The sequence below is a fragment of the Macaca thibetana genome, chromosome 15 (assembly GCF_024542745.1).
Source record: "Macaca thibetana thibetana isolate TM-01 chromosome 15, ASM2454274v1, whole genome shotgun sequence".
In the NCBI taxonomy this organism is placed as follows: Eukaryota; Metazoa; Chordata; class Mammalia; order Primates; family Cercopithecidae; genus Macaca; species Macaca thibetana.
The window spans coordinates 63,694,618-63,722,039 of record NC_065592.1 but is presented as its reverse complement, the minus strand read 5'-3'; the positions used below and the strand labels follow the sequence as shown (position 1 = coordinate 63,722,039).

Genomic DNA, 27,422 nt, shown 5'->3' with positions numbered 1-27,422 from the left:
AGCAGAAATTCACGTTAGAATTTTTCTTCCAAGTCAAAATGCCATAACTGATAGTGCCATGAGTGTGCAATGAGTATGTGAAATATTTGTCGTTATCAAATTCTGGTTTCTACTCTAAGTTTTTTTTGTTGTTGTTGTTCATTTAAAAATCTTCTGGCCAGGCAGGGTTGCTCACACCTATGAAGTAGGAGGATCGTTCGAGGCTAGGAGTTCAAGACCAGACTGGGCAACATAGTGAGTCACCATCTCTACAAAAAAATAATAAATCTTGCAAGAGTTTAGCAATTTCTCGTAAGTTTTTTTCACATTACAAAAAAAAATTACAGACAGGAGTTTCAACACACATTTTAAGTGCTAGTTTACCAATCACTGACACAAAATCTGATGGGCGTTTGCATAGATGGGTATATTTGGGTTTGAATTGGGGACTTATGACTAAATACCATTAAAATGCCAACTGCATAAAATATTCATATGCCTTTACAAATCATGTTTACTTAAAAACGTTAAGAAGCAGAATTTAGTGTTCCATTTGTTAATCTGCAATCAAGTACACACCTTAAAAAAATAAACATTTCTTTAAAAAAAAAATGATGTCAGGTAGTAATTCTAGGGGTGGGGAGCAAGAGTACTATTTTTACAAGTATTTTTCCTTTTTTTTTTTTTTATTTGAGACACAGTCTCGCTCTGTCACCCAGGCTGGAGTGCAGTGGCGCTCTCTCAGTTCACGGCAACCTCCGCCTACCAGGTTCAAGTGATTCTTCCTGCCTCAGCCTCCCAAGTAGCTGGGATTACAGGCACAAGCCACCACACCTGGCTAATGTTTGTATTTTTAGTAGAGACGGGTTTTCGCCATGTTGGCCAGGTTGGTCTCAAACTCCTGACCTCAGGTGATCCACCCGCCTCGGCCTCCCAAAGTGCTGGGATTACAGGCATGAGCCACTGCACCCAGCCATTTTTCATTTTTTTATATCAATAACTATCCGGTCATTTCCAGGAAAGGTATTATAGATATTTGGGGCAGAACAACTCATCATTGTGTGTAAATTACTCTGCCATCCTGATGCTGCAGTGTCCTTGACCCACTAAATAGCAGGAGGCAGCCCCCCAATTCAGTCATTTGTGAAAAAACAAATCACCCGAGATTTCCAAACACTCTGTGTAGGTAGCAGCACTTCCAGGTTCAGAACCCAAACAAGCTTTAACACCTTCCACCTGTTAGTATTTCACTGTGAACTGATGAGTAGGAAGTTCCTATCAGTCAGGCTGGGGGCCAACCCTCCCAGGCACTGCCAGGATGCCCCATGTTTTGAAATAACTTTCTCTTAGGCGGCCTATCAGCATAAATTCGGATTTCTATCATGTTATTCTTAAAACCAAACAAACTTGCATTCATTTGACTGACACCATAAAAACTCTAAGAGAAATGGCATTTTTTTAAATGGAGGGACCTTTGAATGATTCAACACCAGCTTTTTACAGTTACAGTCCTCAGAAGTCACATGGCCTAGACCATGGAGCTTCTCAAATGCAACAAGTCATAATATACATATTAGAAAGAAACCACTGGTAGTTCAGTTTTTAAAATAGGAAAATTATACCAGGAATCCAAGCCCCATGTTCCAGAACACAAAATGTTCAAGTTCAATGCCCCTGCATACTTAAGTTACCATATGACAGTAACAATGCAGTATTTATAAAAACTAATTTAGTATGAAATTAAAAACACCTAAGTTTGAAGTACAGTTTTGGTGAATTTCTAACTATAAAAAAATGAAAGAAAAGATGCTTCAAAGTAATACATTAACTTAATAAGAGGAAAGAAAAATCCAGCATTTTCAGTGTTAAATTCTAAACCATTATCAGTAACAGAATTGTACAATCTTTTCACTATTTCCTTAGCAACCAAAAGGTCTGTTCATTAATAAGAAAAGTCATTGTATTTCTCACTTTGAAAAATATTTGTCACCAATTCTGTGGTATATTCTTTCCCAAGTTCTGACTATTATCGTGTAAGTCTACCACGCAACACAGCACAGCGCTAAATACCACAATCTATCACCAGCATTAACTACTCCCAGTCCTAAGACTTTAATTTCAACAAGGCTGCAGCTCAGAGACTGAAGACTGGTAGGGTTTCTCTTCCAGCAGGCAAGGACAAGGACCACATATTTTCCTACATGCTGGTGCATATGAGAAACTGTTTGCCGCCCCAGTCATAAGCATATCTAAGAAAGGATTTCTAAGTTCGTGAAAATTCTACAATACACTTTTACAAAAGAAGTACCAAATTATTTTAGACCAATCCACGAAGAGTAAGTGACCAAAGCACCAGCAGGTTTTCCATAAGCCACAATCTTTTGAAAACTTTGAGTAAAAAGAAATCCTATAAAATTTTGGTATCACAGCGCTAGACCATTGATTTCCAATTCACAGATGAAATATCTCAGTCAAAACTGCAAAGGCAGTCAGTATTAGTGTATAATTACTGGTAAAGACAGATGTGCTTTGAAAACACCCAAAACTTTTCTTCCCTGAAAGCACACTATTCCTGCAAAACACAAAGTAGATAATATATTTAAAATAGTAGTATCTGTTCACAATGTCAAGTTGCTGCATGGTAGAAAACAATCTCTGTAGCAGGTCCTCAAGATAAAACTAAATGTGAAGATGTATGCTGCGGTAGGTCTACTTTCCAATTACTAGAAGTAAGCATACAAGAGATATAATTAGTTATGACACTAGGACAGGCATACATGTTTCAACACACACGCAGCTCAGAACAAAATTTTTGGCACTATATGACAGAGAACTTAAACCAAAGACTCAAAGAAAGGTTATGGAGTGTGTGTCTTTTTTTTTATTTATTTATTTAAAACTTGCCACATCAAATTATCTTTTTTACGTTTTAAGCATATTTTGATTTGTTTAAACATCTCTCTAAAGATTTCTCTGGGGGGGGGGGGGCGGGGAGAAACAACCCTGCAGCTTTCATTGAGCCTACAATACAAATTAAGGAAGTTGACTTTATAAAATTCATTTGGTTAAAAAAGAAAAAAGAATTGACCAAACACATTTAGGAAATTTTGACGTGCTAGTCACAGGTTTCTCAATCAGAAATAGAACACTGAATTCTAAGACTAAAACATACAAGGTAGTGTAACTTAATTTTGACAATTGAAAGCTTGTCCGAGATATACCTAGATATCCCAAAACCATAACCGTTGAACAAGGCTTTAAAAACTAAAACACAAAACTATTAAATAAATCTACTAGTAAATCATAATCCAGTTAGGATCATTTATTCCTTAATAAAGACAGAACAATGAAAAGACCATAAAGATATACCTGAGAATCTACAGAGCAGCATATGAGGTAGATGTGTAAACAGTTGATTAAAATAAAGTGTGATTAAGCTCATATGAATCACTAATTCAGGAAGCTGGAGAGACAGATTACATAAATACATAAAAAACTGATATCCTGTAAGAAACTTCTGTGTTCAATCTCAAAAGACTGAAACAACAAATATTCCAAAGCATCACTTTTCTAAGTCTCTGTTCAAAGTAAATGAAATCTATGATGCAGTAGCTTATGAAATCACAACAAAATTCAAACTCTTAAGATATTCTAATTAGGAAACACCCAATATTAATAAATGCTGCCTTTTCCCTTAGCATCTTATGAAATATAAATTTCTTTTGCTGAGAAAATTAACCTAAAAACAAATTTTAAGTTAGAAAGGTTCAAAATATCAAGGTAAAGAGAAGGCACCGAAAAAAGGAGGCAGACTTCAAGTCTGACAGCTTCCATCTCCCAAGTCATATACTCAATCTACAAATGAAATTCCATCGATGAAGTCAGGTGTAGTGAAGAGGAGTTATTGTGAACGGGTGTTGGAAACATAAAGCTTGTAATTAAGTGCATTCTTGAGTATAATAATCCACCTTGGAACAAGATAAAGCATTCAGAACCTATCCAATGCAAAACAGCTAGATGTTATACTCCCACAGGAGTTACAGTACGTGACAATGAATTATGAACCAAATCCCATCTTATGAGCCAAACGGTCCATGAAGACAGCACAAACAGTCCCTCCAAAGACAGTGTTAATTATGCCCTCAGGTTTTGGTCCAGCAGAACTTTACATCTTAAAACAGGGTGTGCTAAGGACCCTCTCTACCTTCACAGAACAATGTAGGAAATCTAGCATATTAGTTATATAAAAGACCTTGGGATTTGGTTAAAAGAAAGCACCCAGGAGATTTCAACTAACACAAGAAAAGTTTGACCCTCAAGTTTACAGGCTGAGCATGCTAAATCCAAAAATCATAAAATACTCTAAAATCCCACGCTTTTTGAGTACCAATATGTCTTAAGTGGAAAATTCCACACCTGACACCATTGCTTTCTGATGTCCACATACACAAACTTTGATTAAGGTATAAAACATATCATACAATGTTACCTCCAGCCTATGTGCATAAAGTATATAAGAAAAACAAATGAATTTCATGTTTAGACTTAGGTCCTATCCCTGAGATATCCCATTATGTATATGCAAATATTCCAAAATCTGAATAAATCTGAATTTTGGTCCCAAGCAGGTCAAATACCAGAGGCTCAACCTGTATGTCCAACACAGGTTGTTCTAGCTTTCTTTTAAATGAGAAAGTTCCAGAGTTTCAGAGAGCCCCAGAGAGGAATGAAGAAACAAATGTAAAATTAGCTTTCCTGGAGTCAAATTTATTTCATTTCTTTTTATTTCCCGAACTCTCATTGCCCCCCAAAAAAATCTATAAACTTTCTAGAGCCTGACTTCACAAAGCAGACTGAATTTTCAGAATTGCTGGTTGTATTTTTAACAATAAAATGATTCCTAGATCTGCAGATTCCATGCAAAAGAAGTTGTTTTTTTTTGTTTGTTTGTTTTTTGAGATGGAGTCTCGCACTGTTGCCCAGGCTGGAGCACAGTGGCGCAATCTCGGCTCACTACAACCTCCACCTCCCAAGTTCAAGCGATTCTCCTGCCTCAGCCTCCAAACTAGCCGAGACTACAGGCGCACACCACCATGCCTGACTAATTTTTGTATTTTTACTAGAGATGGGGTTTCACCATGTTGGCCAGGCTGGTCTTGAACTCTTGACTTCAACTGACCCACTCGCCTCTGCCTCCCAAAGTGCTGGGACTATAGGCGTGAGCACCTGGCCCCATGCAAAATTTGCATTTTATACTGTGAAGAAGAGGTTGTATACGAATTGGAAGAAATTCAGTAACACAGATTTTTCCAAAGCGCTAACTAATGCTTTTCTTAATTGATAACCAAGAAGTCAACATAAAGAAACCAATTAGTATTACCTCAAACCATAACTTGCTGGAATTCAAAAACAAACCTTAAAGTACCAAAAAATAAAGCGCTAACTAATGCTTTTCTTAATTGATAACCAAGAAGTCAACATAAAGAAACCGATTAGTATTACCTCACACCATAACTTGCTGGAATTCAAAAACAAACTTTAAAGTACAAAAAAATAAAATCACGTTCCTCTTTGGCAACTACTTTTTCCTTTGACTTTTGTCAAAGACCAGTATGAGTAAGACTGTCCTACAAATAGTGTTATAGGCACAGATTTGTACTTCACTAGCTTTTTGATGTCTAATGTCACTAGTATTTGTTTATGCCCCCCACACACAGATTTGCTCAACTAAAAACACAGACAAGGTAGGTTATGTGTCAGCCTCTCTAATTTCTAACCTAAGAGCGATATATAAAACCATTTGTATCATGAAGCACTCATGCAGTCTCACATCTTAGTTAAAACTTTTCTTGATATCCTTTGCCTTTAGAAGCCTTCTCAAGCTTCAAAATTTTACTTAGAAGAAATTCACTCTGTAGTAGAATTTATCAGGTACTTACCACATAGAGCTGGCTACAAAGGGCTACAAAATAATAACACACTTTGGTCAGTGGAAAGATATTTATAAGCATGCATGCATGGTATGCATGAATCTATAAATGCACAAAATATGATACCAATTCTTATACAGTGAAATGGCTTTTTATAGATTTAAAGAAGCCCCATAACTAGTGGGGGGAAAGAATCAATGTCAAAATTATCACCTTAAGACACTGTACTTCTTCCAACAATGTTGGAAGATGCTCCAATAATGTTCCAATGTTCCAACAACGTTGTTCAAAATATTTCTAGAACTCATCATCTGTAAGTACTTCTAGGGCCAACTTGTGAACTATAGTGAAAAATCAGTTTTGTCTTTTTTTTACAATCAAAAATAGGCTGGGGGTGGTGGCCCATGCCTGTAATTCCACCACTGTGGAAGGTGAAGGTGGAAGGATCACTTGAGTCCAGGAGTTGCGATGCTAGCCTGAACAATACCTCAGGAAGCTGAGATAGGGGGATCGCTTGAGTCCAAGAATTCAAGGATGCAGTGAGTTAGTAGTATTGCATCACTGCACTCCAGTCAGTGTGACACAGGGAGACTCTGTTTCTAAAAAATAAAAAATAAATCAAAAATAGAATTATCTTGCTTTATCACCCACCAAGTAAGTTCATTTGGCTTAACACAAAAAGACTTTTGAAGATTCAGAAAACCAAAGCTTATGACGTAGAAGATTTGCTAGTACCAAAGATGCTTAGAAGAACTAGACACAGGCTGTCTGAAATCAATGTCAAATGAAGAGCTCCAAAAGCATTTTATGCTATGACACCATCACTGCATCATCTTCTAGGGTGACTATTTTACAAATAATAATACTTATTTATAATTGCTTATTTGTGGTTTTCAAATTCCCTTAGTGTATTCATTAGGATAGTAATTATTTCAATGTTTCATTCAAATTTATTAATCCTGTCAAACATTTTAATAAAATAAGTTCCTCAAATATTATAAAATTTTATTTCACTTAAAAAGTATTTAAAATCAGTACAGTGGCTGGGTACAGCGGCTCATGCCCATAATCCCAGCACTTTGAGAGGCCGAGGGAGGAGGACTGCTTGAGCCCAGGAGTGTGAAAACAGCCTGGGCAGCATAGTGAGACCCTGTCTCTACAAAAAAAGAAAAAGTTAGCCAGGCATGATGGTTCATGCCTGTAGTCCCAGCTACTCAGGAGGCTGAGGCAGTAGGATTGCTGGAGCCCAGGAGGTCAAGGCTACAGCAAGCCATGATCATGCCACTACACTCTAGCCTGGGTGACAGAGTGAGACCCTGTCTCAAAAAAACAAAACTAAAATGAAAACCTAACTTTCTTCCAAATTCTAAGCATACCATTTCCTTATTTTCCTGTGTCTTGAAAATCACATATAATTATAAAACAGTACTGTAAAACTTGTCATAGCAGTAAATTCTATGGTATGCAAATTACATGTCAATAAAACGGTTTTTAAAAACAAGTCACAGAAACCCAAAGAACCCAATTAAGCATCATTAACAAGCCTGAACTATTAAAAAGGAAGGAAAAAGTTATTCAAAGATTAATCAAAAGCCCAGATCACGCAAAAACAGACCAATCAAGTAATAATTTTTCAGTCACTGAAAGAGCTCACATACCTCTCACACATATGTTAGCACAGGTACAAAGGACCCCAACACAGGTATACTTTGAACTGAAGAGATTTGTAAATTCCACCAGAGAACGAATATTAAAGAAAATATACAGATATACACATTCATGCTGAATATCATATATAATATTTCACTTTCAACTCAACATGAGACGTGTGATCTTTTGAATAGTGGCAACAGATTCTACACTCTCACCAGCAGTCACACTGCCTTATTATGCAAAAGCACAAAATCTGTAAAATAGCCTGACTACAGAGATACATTTTGCTTTAAACAAAGTTAACCATCCTGTCCAGATCATTCTCTATCCAGTCTCAATTTTTTTGACAGCACAATGTTTCCCTTATATATACATAATGCACACTATAAAACACAAAAATAGGTGAACAAGATAAATCAAATTTCTAATATATTTTCCCCCACATCGTAAAGGATGATTTCTGCATACCCCTTGGAGTGTTTACATCTATCCTGGAAACCACTGTTCCAACTGAGCTAAGCATAAGCAGTTGAGGAAAGTCCAGCAGCAGATGCCATAAATAACTCTCAATGGTTATAATAACTAAGACTTGATAACTATTGATAAAGAATCAGTTCATGTTCACAAGGACAATCATATGTGAGATATTCATCCATTCATTCATTCAATAAATATTTGTTGAGTGTTGCTGCAGGTAATGGAAATGTAGAAATTAGCAAGACAAAGGACCCTGTTCTTATGGGGCTTCATGGTGGTGGGAAGATAAACTACACATAAACAAAAAAATTAAATATACTTCCAAGTGGCAGTAAGTGCTATAAAGAAAAAAATCAGGGTAAGAGACCAAAGAAACATACACTGATAGGGACACAGCAGTGAAGGTTGACAGGAAGGTCTCTTTGAAGGACTGACATTACAGAGGAGACTATAGTGAAATGAGGGAGGAAGCCGTGCGAAAGTGTGAAAAAAGAACCTTACAGGCAGAGAAAAACCCCATGTAAAGGGCTGAGGTAGGTACCAGCTTAGCAAAGTTCTATGGCCTGTGGAAAATCAGCAAGGCTGGAGTAGAGGGAGCAATGGCAGGAAACAGCGTCAGAGTTGGGCTGGGTCGCAAACATTACATATCCCTTTCAGTGATGGTAAGGAGTTGGGATTTCACTGCAGGTGTGGTAAGAAGTCACTGGAAGGTTGTGAGGTAAGAAGTGATCCACCTGTGGAAAGTCTTCTAGGAGCAGTGGGAGGAGAGAGGCAAGGGTAGAAGCACTAGGCCACTTAGAAGATACGACGATATTCCGGGCAGGGTAGAGTGTGGCTCACGCCTGTAATCCCAGCACTTTAAGAGGCCCAGGCAGGCAGATCACTTAAGGTCAGGAGTTCATGACCAGCCTGGCCAACGTGGCTAAACTCCATCTCTACAAAAAACTAGCTGGCCGTGGTGGCATGCAGCTGTAGGCCCAGTTAGCCAGGAGGCTAAGGTGGGAGGATCACCTGAGCCCAGGGAGGTCGAGGCTGCAGTGAGCCATGATCATGCCACTGCACTCCAGCCTGAGTGATGGGAGTGAGACCCTGTCTCAAAAAAAAAAAAGATTATAATGACGCTCATTTTAACTAGCCCTTTGATTTTCAACATAACTTTCTAATTACATTTTAATCCAAGTTCTACATTTCCTGTGCAATTTCTCCTTTCTCTCCAACACCTCCCCTCACTTTATTTTCATTTCAGACACATCTTCAAATTTAAAATTTGCAGCTGGGTGCTGTGGCTCACGCCGGTAATCCCACTACTTTAGGAGGCTGAGATGGGTCAATCTCTTGAGGTCAGGAGTTCAAGACCAGCCTGGCCAACATGGTGAAACCCCATCTGTACTAAAACTACAAAAATTAGCTGGACATGGTAGTGCATGTCTGTAATCTCAGCTATTTGGGAGGCTGAGGCAGGAGAACTGCTTGAACCTGGGAGGCGGAGGTTGCAGTGAGCCAAGATTGAGCCACTGCACTCCAGCCTGAGCAACAGAGGGACACTCTGTCTCAAAAAAAAAAAAAAAAAATTAAAATTAAAATTAAAAATTGGAGTTTATTAAGCTCTGTGGGTTTAAATAATAAAATTCTCACATTACATGCTTGTACTATGACTGCTCACATGTCGCCTGAACTTAAGGATATAAGGATAAAAGTCGGCCGGGCGCGGTGGCTCAAGCCTGTAATCCCAGCACTTTGGGAGGCCGAGACGGGCGGATCATGAGGTCAGGAGATCGAGACCATCCTGGCTAATATGGTGAAACCCTGTCTCTACTAAAAAATACAAAAAACTAGCCGGGCGAAGTGGCGGGTGCCTGTAGTCCCAGCTACTCGGGAGGCTGAGGCAGGAGAATGGCGTGAACCCGAGAGGAGGAGCTTGCAGTGAGCTGAGATCCGGCCACTGCACTCCAGCCTGGGTGACAGAGCAAGACTCCGTCTCAAAAAAAATAAAAAAATAAAAAAAATAAAAAAAAATAAAAAAAGGATAAAAGTCGGACTGGAGCCTAAGGAAACCAGGACGGCAGGCTGCTTCCCGGACCACCAACTTCTGTCCTGCTGCCTAATATCAACTGGATGTTTGTTCAGTGTCTTTCCTTTCTACTTTCTCTTCCCATAACAAATTATTCTTGATGTTAAAGTGTTTTAAAAGGAAGGAAAGATTGAAAGGTAAAAAAATGACACTAATTGGGAAGCTGCTAGAATTAACCAATGTGAAGTTAAAGGTACAGCCAGCTTTAATTTTCTGGTCCATAAAATAATACCACAAATAGATGTTGAGCATCACACAATGCAAAGAATTACAAAGAATCTTTGAAACCAGACTGGGCGCGGTGGCTCATGCCTGTAATCCCAGCACTTTGGGAGGCCGAGGCAGCAGATCACGAGGTCAGGAGATTGAGACCACATTGCCGGGCGCCTGTAGTCCCAGCTACTTGGGAGGCTGAGGCAGGAGAATGGCGTGAACCCAGGTGGTGGAGCTTGCAGTGAGCCGAGATTGCGTCACTGCACTCCAGCCTGGGCGACACAGCGAGACTCCATCTCAAAAAAAAAAAAAAGAATCTTTAAAACCTAATCTTAACCCTTATTTTAGGATGGAAAAGACACAGAAAACAGATACAGAGATTAAATACACATACTCCCTCTTGATTTCTAGAGCAGTTTATTCCACCTGTATATAAAGTCAATCTCAGATCAAGGTATTTCTCTATAAGGTATTTAACAAAAGAAACTTTCTCTACCAGGTATTTAATAACTAGTTCTAGGTCTTTTTTTCTCATAATATATATCCTTTTTTCTACCACTTCCACTTATCCATATATAAAACATGTTATGCGTAAGGTGGTAGCATGAGGTATCCCCCAAGAAAATCTGAAATGAGTGAAATGAGACTGCCATCTGCATTAGATCCATAAAAAACCAAACAGATGCAAAGTCACCTTAACAACTAGCTCCCAGGACAGTTGCCTAATATCTGCTTGAGAATATTAACATATCTAAAGAAAAAGAAATTTGTCTATAACAAGGGCAACGGTAGGAGAAAAAAAGCAAGGGGGTAAACACCGTCAATACTCTTACAAGTACAGCCCAGGAAAGGAGTCCAAAGTGTGCACCGTCAACAACACAGGCCACTGGAAAGAATTTCTTTATAGGAGGAGGAGACCCTCGGGCCCCCATCCCACCCTTAATATTCTCTGCTGAAATTCCAACCTCATAAAAAGATGAACAACATTTGGATTATAATCTGACTCCCCATTTAAATTTGCCTGCCAAGGAGAGGATGTACTAATCATTTCAATATGAGTACATGAGTATGCCACCTCATATGGTATACAGATATATACGTGTTCATATGGTGTGTGTGTTGTGTGTGTGTGTGATCTCTCTCTCTCAGTTGGTGAATAAAGTGAATGTATCCACGAAAAGGTGATGTTTTTCAATGGTATGTTAACAAAATTAGGCTCCTAAGGCATATGAAGACCAGAGGCAGACCAAGGATCATGGTTAATTCTTTAAAGATAATGAGTTTTCCCTTTACCAGTGAATATTGTGATCTTTAATATGAGGGTGACAGCTTCTACTTCATCTGTAATATCTATGGCACCTAATAGAGTATCACATACATAATAGAAATTCAAATGCTTGTCAAATTATTGTATTCTAAAATAAAAAAAGGTTATACTTTGGAAAATGAAGGGAACTACAAGTCCCATGCCTATGCTAAATGTAAGCTTGAACATCAAAACCTAATAATTTTTAAAAGCATTTTTTTTTTTTTTTTTGAGACGGAGTCTCACTCTGTTGTCCAGGCTGGAGTGCAGTGGCGTGATCTCGGCTCACTGCAAGCTCCGCCTCCCGGGTTCACGCCATTCTCCTGCCTCAGCCTCTTGAGTAGTTGGCAGTACAGGCACCTACCACCATGCCCGGCTAATTTTTTGTTTTTTTTTTTTTCAGTAGAGACGGGGTTTCACTGTGTTAGCCAGGATGGTCTCGATCTCCTGACCTCGTGATCCACCTCAGCCTCCCAAAGTGCTGGGATTACAAGCATGAGCCACTGCACCTGGCCACATCTTTTTTATTTTTACCAAATCAGTACACAATTGTCTAATGTTGTTTCATGCAAATCTGCAGCAAGTTATTCTACATATAGTAAGGAAACATTTATTTGCTGGCTGCTAATAGATTTATTACCTTAGCATATCTGTACTTCAGGAATACAATTTGACAGTCACACTAGTAAAACAGTAAGAAAGACACTCAACATTCATCCGTGCCATCCATAAATATATGTAAAAAACCACAAAAAAAATTTATCAAGTATTATCTATTGCAAAATGAAAGTACATTAATGGTAAACCTGGTAAACCCTGCCCTTCCCCTCCAAAAAAATTTCAGTCAACTATACTACTCTACCCTCTATTCTGCCTTCTACCCTCCCGCATAAGGAAGCAGCAAACTATCAGTTTCTCATGCATGTTTCTTCACACACACACACTCTCTCTCTCTCTCTCTCTCACACACACACACCCACCCCCCAATTCTAGCATATCTAATTATCATTGTCCTTTGTACACAAATATGTCATGTCAGCGACTGGTTGCTGTTTATGGACAAAAGGGAAGCTTCAAAGACCAATGCACAGATATAAATTCTTGATGTGAAAATATTTCTTATTTATTCTTTTAGAGACAGGATCTCACTATGTTGCTCAGGCTGGACTTGAATGTCTAGACTTGGAATGATTCTCCTGCCTCAGCCTCCCAAATAGTTGGGACTACAGGCATACACCACTGCACCCAGCCCTTCATGTAAATATATTTCTTACAAAGAACATTTATTGGGTGAAAAATATGGCTCCAGACATGGTAGAACTTCTAGGTTTAAAAAACATTTCTCTGTTTTTTAGTATCCTTTAGCGTTAATGCACATTAAGGGAAATTAATGTTTTAGTCTATCAAAAGCCAATTCAGCTAACTATGATTCCTTTTAAATCACGATTTTGAATCAGAGAAAGATCTGAACTATCACATTGTACTTCCAGAAGCCTACCTGTTAGCATACGTGTTGATAGAATGAACTTCTCTAATCCTAGATGGTGAAATGTGTATTACAAGGAGATTAGATACCATAGGCTGAGAACTGAGTGGCCTTTCTTTGAGCAAATGTATTGTTTCAGTTACTTACATTCTTTATGTCCTCCAACCACATACGATACCAAATAATAGCATATATTATTTTGTCAGTCCATACATATAAAACGTATGTCTAAACACATGTCAAAATATGTCATAAAGAATAGAAAAGTAACATTAATGTTTTCTTATGAATAAAGTGTGTCGATTGGGATAAATGTATATATAACCAAAATTCACATCTGGTGAACATAAAATTTTTACCATAACAATTTTTAAAAGTGATTTCAGGCCAGGCACAGTGGCTCACACCTGTAATCTCAGCACTTTGGGAAGCTGAGACGGGCAGATCACCAGGTCAGGAGTTCGAGATCAGCTTGTCCAACGTGATGAAGCCCCGTTTCTACTAAAAATACAAAAAAAAATTAGCCGGGCGGGTTGGCAGGTGCCTGTAATCCCAGCTACTTGGGAGGCTGAGGCAGGAGAATCAGTTGAAACCGGCAGGCGGAGGTTGCAGTGAGCCGAGATGGCGAGTGAGACTCTGTCTCAAAAAAAAAAAAAAAAAAAAGCAGTGATTTTAAATCCTCTACAGAATTTTAACAGAATTGTTTGCCCTAGGAAAAAAAAATTTATCCTTAAAATACATCATATCATTTTAAATTAGATAATTACTCTTTATGTAACACGTGAACACTTATGATGAAAAAATGCACGCTCGCCTTGTATAAATTCAAAGAGTTAGATATCTAATTAATAGTTGATGCTGACTAAATAATGAAACTTTTGTCTAAAGTAACTGGCAAAAGGCCAGAAACAGACAATGCAGTGAAGAATGGTCCATCAGAATTTCAGAAAAGCAATTACTTAGATGAAAATAAATATCAGCCTTTATTAGCATGAATAAAGAGAAAATTAGAACTGTAAGGGAACAAATATTTCTTTTAATTCAACAATGATGCAATATAGCTGCCTCCAAATTAAGTTACCTTTCATTTGCTCTCAAATTTCTCTAATTCAACGATGAGGTATTTTAATTACAAAATTTGCCAGGTAAACTGTAAAGCAAGCTCATGTTTCCAAATATGCCATGCCAGATTTGAACACGGTTATTTATTTAAAACTTCACTGGACCACTTATTTTGGGTTTGGAGATCACACAATAATTTTCAGTTTTATCTCTGTTGGTGTTTTTCTAGTCATGACGGGATGTCTAGGAAGACAAATTTTCTCAGTAATGGTTTTCTTCCCCCTTTCCTTTTGAGGTATTTATAAAACCAAAAACAATTATTTCTGGGTACTTAATTCCACCCTCCAGGGCATGAAGTGTGTCTCTTATCATACGGAACACCTAGAATGCTTTTAAACTCAATGATAATTAAGAAACATCAAAGTAAAACCAGGGTGTTTCACAGGCAACTAGGAGCTATCATCTTTTGGCTACTGAATGACATATTTCTTGTCCCCTGGAGTACTACCAAGAGTTTTTTTACCTAAACAATAGAACGTACTTTTTTAATGTAGCCTTTACTCTTCTGAGGATCAGACATATCCAAGCTTTAAAAGTAAACTGCTAAAGGCAACAAAAGCAAGAATAGACAAATGGAACTGAATGAAACTTAGAAACTTCTGTGCTGCAAAAGCAAAGGAAACAATCAGCAGAGTGAAGAGATAAACTATAGAATGTGAGAAAATATTTGTAAATCATATTTCTGATAAGGGGTATCCAGAACATATAGACAACTCCTAAAACTCAACAACCTCATTTAAAAATAAGTAAAAACCTCATTTAAAATAATGAAACAAAAAACCTCATTTAAAAATAAGTAAAGGACTTGAATAGATATGTCCACAAAGAGGATATATACAAATGCCCAATAAGCATGTGAAAATATGCTTAACATCAAGAATCAAGGAAAGGCAAATCAAAACTACACTGGGATATCACCTCACACCTGTTAGAATGGTTACCATCGAAAAAAACAGAAAATACTAAGTTATGAGGTTGGAGAGAAATTGGAACCCTTGTGCACTGCTGGCAGGAAAGTAAACGATGCTGCCCCTATGGAAAACACTATGGAGGTTCCTCAAATAATTACAAACTACTGTATGATCCAGCTATCCACTTCTACGTGTATGTCCAAAGATTGAAAGCAGTATCTTTCAGAGATATTTGTATACTTATATTCACAACAGCATAATTCACAAGAGCCAAGAGGTGGAAAGCAAACTAAATATCTATCTACAGATGAATGGAAAAAGAAAATGTGGTATATACATATAATGAAATATTATTCAGCCTTAAAAATGAAGACAATTCTGTTATATGCTACAACATAAATGAACCTTAAGAACATTAAGTTTCTAGCTAAGTGAAATAAGCCAGAACAAAAAGATAAATATGTACTGCATGATTCCACTTCTATGAGGCATATATAGCAGGCAAACTCTTAGAAACAGAAGCTAGAATAATGGTTTCCCAGGGCTGGGGGAAAAAGGTAAACGGGAGTTTTCATTCAAAGGTTAAAAAAATTTCAGCTTTGCAAAATTAAAATGTTCTAGAGATCTGCCGTACATTAAGTTACAGAAAACACTACTAAACTGTACACTTAAAAATGGTTAACATGGGCCAGGCACGGTGGCTCACGCCTGTAATCCCAGCACTTTGGGAGGCCCAGGCGGGCGGACTGCCTGAGGTCAAGAGTTGGAGAACAGTCTGGCCAACATGGTGAAACCCCATCTCTACTAAAAATACAAAAAAATTAGCCAGTCATGGTGCCGTGTGCCTGTAATCCCAGCTACTCGTGAGGCTGAGGCACAGGAACTGCTTGAACCAGGGAGGTAGAGGTTGCAGTGAGCTGAAATCACGCCACTGCACTCCAGTATGGATGACAGAGGGAGACTCCGTCTCAAAAAAAAAAAAAAAAAAGATTAATGAGGTACATTTTATGTTTGTTTTCTACCACAATCAAAACTGCTCTTTAAAAAGTCAACTTCTAAGAAACTAAGAATAGCTAAAACAATCTTGAAAAAGAAGAACAGAACAAAGTTGTAGGACTCACACTTCCCAATTGCAACACTTAATACAAAGCTCAAAGCTACAGTAGTAGGTACTGGCACAAGGACAGACAGAAAGATCGATGGAACAGAACAGAAATTTCAGAAATAAACCCTTATATATCATGGTCAATTAATTTTTGACAAGGGTGCCCAGACACTTCAATGGAGAAAAACTGTCTTTTCAACAAATAGTGCTGGGAACAACAGACATCCACATTCAAAAGAATAAAGTTGTACCCCTACCTCATACTATTTACAGAAGTTAATCCAAATGGATCAAAGATCTATGAATCCACCCTGTAGGAGCTCAAACTGTAAGACACTTACAAAAAAACACACAGGTAAATTTTCACGATCTTGGGTTAGACAACAGCTTCTTAGATAGCATACCAAGGACAGAAACAACAAAAATTGACAAATCAGACTTCAAAAATTTCTGTGCTTGAAAAGGCACCATCAAAAACTCAAAAGACAGCTGGGGCTGGGCATGGTGGCTCATGCCAGTAATCCCAGGCATGAGGCACTTTGGGAGGCCAAGACCAGCACATCACCTGAAGCCAGGAGTTAAAGAGACTGGCCTCACCAACACAGAGAAACCCTGTCTCCACTAAAAATACAAAAATTAGCCGGGCATGGTGGCACATGCCTGTAATCCCAGCTACTCGGGAGGCTGAGACAGGACAATGGCTTAAACCCAAGAGGCGGAGGTTGCAGTGAGCTAAGATCACACCATTGCACTCCAGCTGGGTGACAGAGTGAGACTCTGTCTCAAAAAAAAAAAAAAAAAAAAGACAGCCGGGCACAGTGGCTTATGCCCTGTAATCCCAGAATTTTGGGGGGTCAAGGAAAGAGGATCTCTTGAGGCCAGGAGTTTGAAACCAGCCTGGGCAATATGGTAATACCCTATCTCTACAAAAAAAAAATATTATTAAAAAATTAACCAGGCATCGTGGCTTGCACTTGTAGTCCCAATTACTAGGGAGGTTGAAGCAGGAGGATTTCTTGAGCCCAGAAGTTCAAGGCTGCAGTGAGCCATAATCACACCACTGCACTCCAACCTGCATGAGAGCTAGAAAGACCCTGCCTCTTAAAAAAATAAAATAAAATAAATATAAAAAGACAACCCACAGAATAGGAGAAATTATTTGCAAGCCTTGTACCTACCAGAGGGCTTGTACTCAGAATATATAAATAGCGCTTAGAACTCCACAATAAAAAGACAAATAACCCAATTGAAAAATGGCCAATGTAGAAGTCTGTTTTCCAGAAAAGATACACAAATGGCCAATAAGTGCATAAGTTGCTCAACATCGCTAGCCATCAGGCAAATGCAAACCAAAACCACAGTGAAATATCACTTCATAGTCACTAGGATGATTCAAATAACAAGATACTACTTCATACCCACCAAGATGTGTAAAAATAAAAAGACAATAACAAGGGCCAGGCGCGGTGGCTCACGCCTGTAATCCCAGCACTTTGAGAGGCCGAGGTGGGAGGATCATGAGGTCAGGAGATCAAGACCATCCTGGCTAACACAGTGAAACCCGTCTCTACTGGAAATACAAAAAATTAGCCGGGCATGGTGGCGGGCACCTGTAGTCCCAGCTAGGTGCCCGCTACCATTTCCCAGGCAGGTAAATGGCGTGAACCCGGGAGGCAGAGCTTGCAGTGAGCCGAGACTGCGCCACTGCACTCCAGCCTGGGCGACAGAGGGGGACTCCGTCTCAAAAAAAAAAAAAAAAAAGACAATAACAAGTATTGAGGAGGATGTAGAGAGACTGGAAGAATTATACACTATTGGTTAGAAAGTAAAATGCTGAGGGCCGGGCGCGGTGGCTCAAGCCTGTAATCCCAGCACTTTGGGAGGCCGAGATGGGCGGATCACGAGGTCAGGAGATCGAGACCAGCCTGGCTAATACGGTGAAACCCCGTCTCTACTAAAAAATACAAAAAACTAGCCGGGCGAGGTGGCGGGCGCCTGTAGTCCCAGCTACTCGGGAGGCTGAGGCAGGAGAATGGCGTAGACCCGGGAGGCGGAGCTTGCAGTGAGCTGAGATGCGGCCACTGCACTCCAGCCTGGGCGACAGAGCGAGACTCCGTCTCAAAAAAAAAAAAAAAAAAAAAAAAAGAAAGTAAAATGCTGCAGTTGCATTGGAAAACAATTTGGAAGTTCCTCAAAAAGTTATAAGTAGATAGGCCATACCACCCAATAATTCTACTCTTGAGCATACATCCAAGCAAAATTAATATATTATGTTCACAAAACTTGTACATGAATGTTCAGGGCCACATTACTCAAAAAGTGTAAACAACCCAAATGTGCTTTCATTGAATGGATATGTAAGAGGTAGTATATCCATAAAATGGAATATTAATGTACATTTTAAGTGAGTGAATTATATCTCAATAAAGCTAATAAAAGTAAACTGCTACGATTATATAGTGTTATCATATAAAATATGAAATGTACCAATTGGAAAGGCACTTAGAAATTACCAAACTCACTTGACTTACAAATGACAGAACAGAGGCTATCAAAAGTAGGTGGAATAGAACAGGGCCTCTATATATACCCAGTCCCAGCGCTGTTCTCAGTCTCTAACAGGCAACAGCACAACTGCCTTCCAAGGAATAGCCAGTCACCTGCATAGAGATACTGACTGGATGAAGAGTAAGTGCAGGATACCGGCAGAGAGTAGCTACCGCCATGTATTCCTGTCTCTTTAATTACCACACAGCACTGACCTATTTTGTTCTAATTTGGGGGTTTTCATTGCCGGGGGAACAGTTAAAATTATGGCCTCATCTTCACAAGTCCCTCTTTTCTCTTCTACTACTCCCAACACAAACCATAATAAATAAATGCAAATGGAACTATTAAAAAAAGGAACGTTAAGACACTCACGCTTCTTCTGTGGGAAGGTTACCAGCCTTAGATGACGACGAGAGATTTTTCTTTTTTCTTTTTTTTTAGATGGAGTCTTGCTCTGTCACTCAGGCTGGAGTGCAGGGGCAAGATCTTGACTCACTGCAACCTCCGCCTCCCAGGTTCAAGTGATTCTCCTGCCTCAGCCTCCTGAGTAGCTGGGATTACAGGTGCCCGCCACCACACCCGGCTAATTTTTGTATTTTTAGTAGAGACAGGGGTTCACCATATTGGCCAGGCTGGTCTTGAACTCCTGACCTTGTGATCCACCCACCTCAGCCTCCCAAAATGCTGGAATTACAGGTGTGAGTCACCACGCCCTGCCCCATCTCTGTATATTCTATACAGTACTTCCGCCCGCTGGCCAAAAGCCTGAGGCATAGCCCTAGCATAGCTGGGCATTTAGCATCCCACCTGAGAGAAAGACTATGAAAAATAGCTCCTCTCTCTTCCCTAAAACAAGGATAACTTAGCCCATACTTTCACAAGACACCAAGAAAAGCTTAACAGAGGTGGCTGGGCGCAGTGGCTCATGCTGTAATCCCAGCACTTTGGGAGGTCAAGGCGGGTGGATCACCTGAGGTCAGGAGTTTGAGACCAGCCTGGTCAGCATGATGAAACCCCGTCTCTACTAAAAATACAAAAATTAACTGGGCCTGGTGGCGCGTGCCTTCGTCCCAGTTACTTGGGAGGCTGAGGCAGGAGAATCACTTGAACCCAGGAAATGGAGGTTTCAGTGAGCCAAAATCACACCACTGCACTCTAGTTTGGGCGACAGAGCGAGATTCCGTTTCACCAAAAAAAAAAAAATCTTAACAGAGAAAGTGCAACTGTTAAAAAGCCTTGCCTAAAAGAAGTAAGGTCAAGGAAAAATTAAAAATAACTTCACAGGGATCTGGCAATAAGTCATTAACATATTTGAAAAGATATTGGAGAACCCCAAAAAAGTTTGGAAAACTGACAAAATCTGTTGAAATCAGGAGACAAAAATATTTTATTTACCCTCAGGAACAAAGGTTCTCCTATTTTAAAAAGAAAGAAGAAAAAAAAAAAAGATAAACTTTTGGGTAAAGAGAGACAAATGTATTATAATGTACCATTTTCAAGTGTTTTCAGAATTCTTAATAAGGTAATTATCTTCATTGCTAAGATGTTAAAATATTTCCCAATATAAAATTTACAAATACTTATTTTATTTATGATTTGAAAATGACCACACTATCATCCTTTTCCTCCTCTGCATCTAGCCAACTAAGCAAATGCATTTCTAAAGAACCAGGCTATGCTAGAGGAAAATCAAAGGGGGAAAACAGCAAAGCAAAATTAATAGGCTACATTATTTTTACACAGATTTTAAAACATATATATGACATCTATGAAATATCTCTTAATTATCCTGTAGGTATGGAAAAAGATAAACTGCTAATAGATCCATTCACATATATGATTTAGTCAGTAATAAAAACAGTTGTGTCACCAGAAATATTGCTTTTGTCCTCTGAAAGATTTAAAAAAAGAAAGTAAGACTTTTCGTTGCTGTCAAATGTATTCAATTTTCCCCTCAAATGAAGTTTAGATGAAAACAATGTGACTGACAAGCCCCGCACAGGCAAATCTTGGCAACCCTCAACTCTGTCTATCTCCTTGGCCTGTTAAGCAAAATTCCTTCACAAACTGTTGGTCTTTGCAATAACTCCTACAAAGCTCATTACTGCCAGCGTCGGCCTATCCCCCATGTTGTGCATTTATCCCTGGGATGCATATCAACATGTGGCACATGTCCTTGACATGCACAGAAGAGCCGCACCCCAGGACAGCAGCATGCACGACAATAGTCTCGACTCTTACTTCTTTATGGTTGCTGGGATGTAACCGAGAAATCTAATAACTGTGACAGTGGGGCCTTTCGGTTTTTCCTTGCCTTTCCAGACAGTGAAGCTGCACAGACACTAATGAAAGGTTAAATGAATAGGAATAGTTGACAAGAGGTACAATAAAGAAGGAGCTTGGTAATCCACAGACACTGAGCAGAGATCCTTGGCTCAAGCAGAGAAAGGACAGCACATCGTCGAGTCACAATATTTAAAACAGCTTGCTATACACAGAGGCTTTTGTGTCTGGGTACACGTCTGGCTTTGGACTAAAAAAAAAAAAAGATACTGAAAAGGAATTTCAGCATGGGGCACTTTGGCAAATGTAAGGTCATTATAAGAGAAAAATGTTTTGTGTAGGTTGTTACATCTTTGTAATAAACACAAAAAAGCAGGGACTATCAACTCATGAACCACAAGTTCCAAGACAATACTGTACATTTTGACAACTATTAAATACTGTATCTAGAAGGCTGGCTTGATGCTATTCCCACTGGTAAGATACATACACAGTTGAGTCATTTAGGAGTTTCAAATTCTGCCTTCCTTATGGAAGAATTCCTGATACTCATCTTATTAGAGTTTTATAGTTAAGTTCTAGTCTTTAGTGAACGTAATTTGTTACAAATACAACCAAAACTCTCAGTTACCTTCCACTCATTGCAAAACTTCGCAGCAGTTACTAGCAATTTGTGAAGTACCAGGCAAACTTTTTGTAATTGCAAGCCATTGCAATTGTGAAATGGCCTCAACTAGAATTCTTAATTATTGAACCTATTATTTTTTGGTGCCCTTCTCACTATACCTTAAGGGAAGGTTATATTCTTTAGGAAGTGTATTTTAAATTATAATAGCAAAACAATTTAAATCACCAAGAAAAAAATGCTCTAGAATGTCAAAGAGAAAATAGAGCAAAAAGAACAAAACTGACGTTGTTATGTACGGATATTTTTAAAGAAAAAAAGTTACGACTATAGCAAAAACTTAACAGAATGATATATCTGTAATATCATTCTTAGGCATAAGGAGTTAGAATACAGGTTCTTATGCATTGAGTTAGAATATGGGTTCACAACAAATGGTAAAAGCATACTGAGAACATATTTCAAAACAAGGGAGGCTCTTTGAACAGCCAAATTAAATTATAGCTGAACTCTTGAGTGTACTGAGGGTTCTAATAAGCAACAAATAAAGACTTTTATTGGCTAGCAACATAATGAGAGCTACTGTGCAAAAGATTTTAAGAAGGACAAATCTGGGTAGTTTATCTCACTGGATTATATTATTTACTTAAATGATAAATATGTTTGTCTAAAGTAATGCTCCTAAAAACTAGTATATAAATATTAAGGTGCAATTATGATCAATGACTCTTTAACATAAACCTATCACAAATGTTAATGGAAAGTGGTAAAAATGAAATTAAATGACAATTATTGAATGTAATATCATTTAAGTCCTATGTCTTTAACTTATTTTTTGATCCATAAGTCAGGTTTATAAATAGTTTAACATTTATGCTTATAACACGAAGCATTTATTTTAAAGAAAATTTCTCTCTGGAATACAGCAGTTATACGTAGAACTACTCCGAAACCATCATTTACTGAAAAGGGGTTGTCCTTCATAAACCAAAAGAAGTTAACTCAGTTCTCAGTGATTTGGTAGGAAGTTACTTTTAATAGAACTCTGAAGGTTGGCCTCCTAAAATGAGAGTAACTCCCTCAGTTGACAAAAACTACAAACAGTAGTTAGTCAAACCAAAACATTTAAAATACAGTATCTGGTTGCATTTTGCCTGATCTTTAAATCACCTGAAAGGCAAAAGCCTAGAAAGCTTAGCTGATACCTTGACTGTTCTTATAGAAAGTTCTTTTGCTTCTGTCACTGTTTTTTTTTAATAATAATAAAAAAAAATAGCACCTCCCAATCTAAACACTGAGCCAGTATTCATTACCCACTCTTTTTTGTGCAACATTCTGATGGCCAGAGTGTTTTTTAAACCTTAAGTATATCTAATAAAATCATGAGGCTCCCTCTAGCTCTTCAGAGGGGAGTTTACTAACCAATGATACTATATAATTCCCATCCAACAGGAAAGATGTGAGGGGGCTACCTCCCCTTCCATAAGAAATGTTTTCCACTCTGTTTCTTGTAAGGATGTAGATGGTAAATGAGACCATCTGCTGAGTAAATCAGAAAGCGTTGCTCCTTATCTATTTATCAAGTTAAGAATATATTAACTGCTTCCAGCGCAAGCTCTATGTACAGAATTCTATAGTGAAATTTTAATCTGTTTAAACCATACAACATAAATTTCCCCACCCTGTCTAAAATTAATTTTAATGTCAAAAAAAAAATAACAACATGTATGAACATCCACAGAAATGCAAACTTGTGGTCTGGTCTCAGTTTTAAAAACCTACATTTAAATACAGAATCTCAAAAATTCAGACAAAAAACACTTCATGAACTGTATCTGTGGGGTTTATATAAAACAAAGATGCTAATAGTATAGAAAACATTTTAATATACCATAGTATTTATACGCAACACTAGTATAACGACTTTTTTATTGTTTAATCTTACCTGCAATTTAGTATTGGATATTTGGGGATCATACGTTTAGAAGACTACAAATAATATAGTTGAAGTATGCCATCTTACAATAACCATAAAAGCCACATTGTCGACTGGCAAATCATCTCCAACAAGTGAATCTGAACAATACTAAATTGAACTCATATTCACTAAGGCCATCTTTCAAATACTTAAGGAATATTTAAAATCTTGCTGAACCCTTAACTCTAAAATTAAAAGTAAAGGAAACAACTAACTTCAAGTCATCATCTATTTTGGACTCCCTTAATATTAAGAAATATTCCCAGGAACAACAACAAAAAGAATAGCTCCCTCTACCCCCCCACCCCCCACCCCTTTTTGAGCCAGTGTCCAATTTCTTCCTTTCTGAACAGCTGTATTATCCAACTTAAGTTGCTCTGCTAATTTCAGTCCCACAAGGACTAACTTGGAAGGCAAAAAAATACAAGAAAAGATCAATTTGCTGGGAAAGATCAAATGAGAAAACTGTGGGGACAGCACCAGGTCAGCGTGTGGAGAACTAAGCAGACCTGTTCTTCATTAACTGCGGCTCTCTGGGGATGTCACACACTACCTGTCCGTGGGCTTTATTGAACCGCCTAACCCGCCTCTCTGTTCCATTCTTCTGGGCCCAAGTGAATCATATCCTGCTGCTGACAAGTTAGCAGGGGACTGCGGCTGCAACATGAAAGTACTTTTCTTTCTTGTCTAAATCAGGCAGATTTTTGAAAAGACGACACAGCATTGACTCGTGACATGGCAAGATGAAACGAGAGGTCTGGGCCGGTCTTGGAGCTGTGCAGATAAAAGTAATCAAATGACACTCCTGGAATGCAAATTGGCATTCTTGACTGCAGCAATTGCACAACCATGAAACATCCCTGACAGCAAGCAAGATTAGGACAAAATGTTATGTAAAGCACTGAACTCAAGAACTCTCACTTGAAAATTCAAACTGTAACACTTACATTTTAATATAGCAATAGTCAGCTCTGCTTTTGTCTGCTTCTTTTTGTAATCGCATATCCCTATCTGACAGGTATCTTACATTTCAAATAGAAGAAAAAAAATCAGGTATTAGGAATGTACTGCCGCTATTAATATTTTCCTAATATTAATTGTAAAATATCATGCACAGTTGATTCTTATTCAAAGTCTTACATGCAAACACCACCCAACTTAATATTCTCAAGGAGGAAAAAAGTTTCAGACCTTTCTCAAAAGATATTCAAAGTTCACGTTCAAGCTCGTTATTACTTCCCCCAGGTAAAGATACTCCTGTACTTTGGTAAAGTGATTAGCAATCTGGACTTTTAATACAGTGTACTCTGGGAACTAAGAACTTCATTAAGACTGAAGAGTTTAAATGACTTCATTAAGACTGAAGAGCTACAAATATAATATAAAATACAGATACTCTCTAAAGGCTCACAAGGGACTCTGTGTGTGTGTATGTGTGTGTGTGTCCAAAGAGTAAAAGTTTGTACAAGGTCTAACTACTAGGGTGCATCTTCAGATCAGACACGCTAAGTAACAGTGCCAGAAATAAATTCGTCTCATTTAAAGCATGTATGTGTGTGCACAGTAACATCTGAAACTGCAGAATACGAAGCAGTGGAAGGCAAACAGGCTTAGCCACAGTTCAAAGTGATTAGTATACGGGAATAGATGTGTAGACAAATAGTTAATATAGATGTGTAGACAAACAGTTAATATAGGCTAGGGTGAAGGGAAGAAAAATAAAACCTGCAACCGGCTTTTACAGTATTCCTGTGTAAAACGCCCTTTAGAAGAAAAACTCTCAAGCTCTAAACAGATATATTTAATATTCTGTTTTGATGTCTCACTTAAATGCAGCTTTCAACAATTGCAAGTGTCCACGAAGTATATAAAAATAATAATAAAACAGGCCACTTTCTGCCACTTTAATCCTGGGTACACAGGATTATTTTATGATGTCTTTTGTACGTCAGTTTTACAACAGCCTGACTCTAGGGTAAATGGGAACCATCATAAATCGCACGCTGCTTTCAAAACCACTTTAATTTCTGTCAGCGTTACTGTAACCACAGTCCTGGGTTCACGCTTTTGTGTGTGTGTGTGCACGCGCGCCTGCATTTGACAGTAGCATCTCCTACACTCCAGTTGTGACTTTGATCACTGAAACAAGAGATGTCACATTAGGGAGAAGGGAAGAGGAAAAAAATGCCAACCCGCTATCTCTCCTCTATTCTTATATGTTCCCTCTACATACGGAACACACTATGTCAGATGCCCAAGTGGGGGTAACAATAGCAACGCTGGGTGGAAGCAAACTAAAAAGAAGGGAGTGGTCAAGCCCCATTTCTAACAAATCACTTCCCCGAAAGCGGACAGAGCGGCTCATCACCAGGCGAACTAATTGCACGCTTCCTCGCTGCAGAGAAGTCTCTTCTCGTAGAGGGGTTGTGCTGGAGTCTCGCTTCGCAAAGCCAGCCCGTCTCCTCCACCACTTGCACTTGGAACTTTTTTTCAACCTTAAACTCACTTCACAGGAGATTTCACCTAGGGTTTTTCAATGTATATAATTTTTTATCTTCTCCCTCCCCGGGCCCCAAATCCCACCCTCCAGTCAACGTGCAAGTAAAACAAACCGGCTCCTATAGAATTGCACTTCGAAAAGAGCCGTCTCTCTGCAGGGTTGATGTTCCTGCCCTGCGTTCTGCACCTTCTCCGCAAAGCCTGCGGGAGCATTTCCTCCCATCTCCATTTACCACTGGAAGGTTCCGAATGTGAAGAAGATGGGAGGGGAAGAGTCAACGTGCCGGGGCCTGGGCGGCTGCGCCCGAGCGCACCCGGCACCCACGCCCAGCCGCCGGTCCCTCACTCGGCGGCAAGTTGTAAAAGTTCCCGTAGGTCCCAGCCGCCTTCCTCTCCTCCCCGAGCTCCTGCCAGCGCTCCATTCATCCCCCGCTCCCCTGCACCTCGTCCCCCCAGCCAGTCCCCAACTCCCTGGAGCCTCCCCTAGCCAGCCGCTCACCTTCGCGTGGAAGCCGCGAGCGGGGCCGACCTTGAGGAGCCCCCTCACACGCGCACCCTCCCACCTGGAGCTCGCCTCGGAAACTTGGGGCCAAGTTTAGGGGACGACACTGAGAGCGCAGCGGGGATCAGGTCGGACCGGGGTTGTGGTCCCCAGCTCGCCCTCCTCAGCGCCCCCTTGCCCCTCGCGCCGCGGGCCGGAGGGCGGACACGGCCCCCGGGCGGCCCCGGTGGCGCTCGGGCTAGGGGGTCATTTCTGAGGAAGTCTAGAATAAAAAGGGAAGGAGGGTGGAAACTTCTTACCATCTCGGCATGCTGGTTGTCAAGTGCAGCCCCCGCCTCTTGGTCTCCTCTTAGCGGCCGCGCCTGGACCAGCCCCTCGGCCGCCGCTGGCTCCCTCCGTCTCGGCCTTTCTCTCCCTCCCCCTCCGAGTTCCTCCGGGCCGCAGCTCTCGCCGCCTCCGCCTCCCCGCCCGCCCGCGCGCGCCCTCGCCGCGGCCCCTCTGCGCTCAGGTGACTGATTTACACTCGCGCCGGGGTCGCGCTCGCGCCCCGAGTCCCAGCCGGCACGGTTCCCCGGCTCCTCCTCGGGACGGAAAAAAAAAGAAAAAGGGAACGGCCTGTCCCGGGAGGGGGCTGCCCTGCTCGCGGGAGGCGGGGGACCGGCGGGCGAGGTGACCTCGGGGGCCGTGCAAGCCCCACAAGTTTTTCCTCTCTGCAGAATTGTCGTGACTACA

The 27,422-nt window shown here is 39.7% G+C and overlaps 1 protein-coding gene and 1 long non-coding RNA gene across 6 annotated transcripts in view; both read right to left on the bottom strand.

Moving 5' to 3' along the window:
- The window catches only part of BNC2 (basonuclin 2), a 459,271-nt gene extending 432,123 nt beyond the window's left edge, over positions 1–27,148 (bottom strand). For all 5 annotated transcript variants that reach the window (XM_050761635.1, XM_050761636.1, XM_050761637.1 and 2 more), the window contains exon 1: positions 26,990–27,148. In XM_050761635.1, the coding sequence (XP_050617592.1) occupies positions 26,990–26,992 (3 nt within the window). In that variant the 5' untranslated portion in view covers positions 26,993–27,148. The remainder of the gene's footprint in view (positions 1–26,989) is intronic.
- LOC126937861 (uncharacterized) lies at positions 4,909–10,063 on the bottom strand. The gene is made up of 2 exons (XR_007719881.1): positions 5,517–10,063; positions 4,909–5,394 (listed from the first exon to the last, which is right to left on the bottom strand). It is a non-coding gene; the product is annotated as an uncharacterized LOC126937861 (long non-coding RNA).
- Positions 27,149–27,422: the final 274 nt, after the last annotated feature.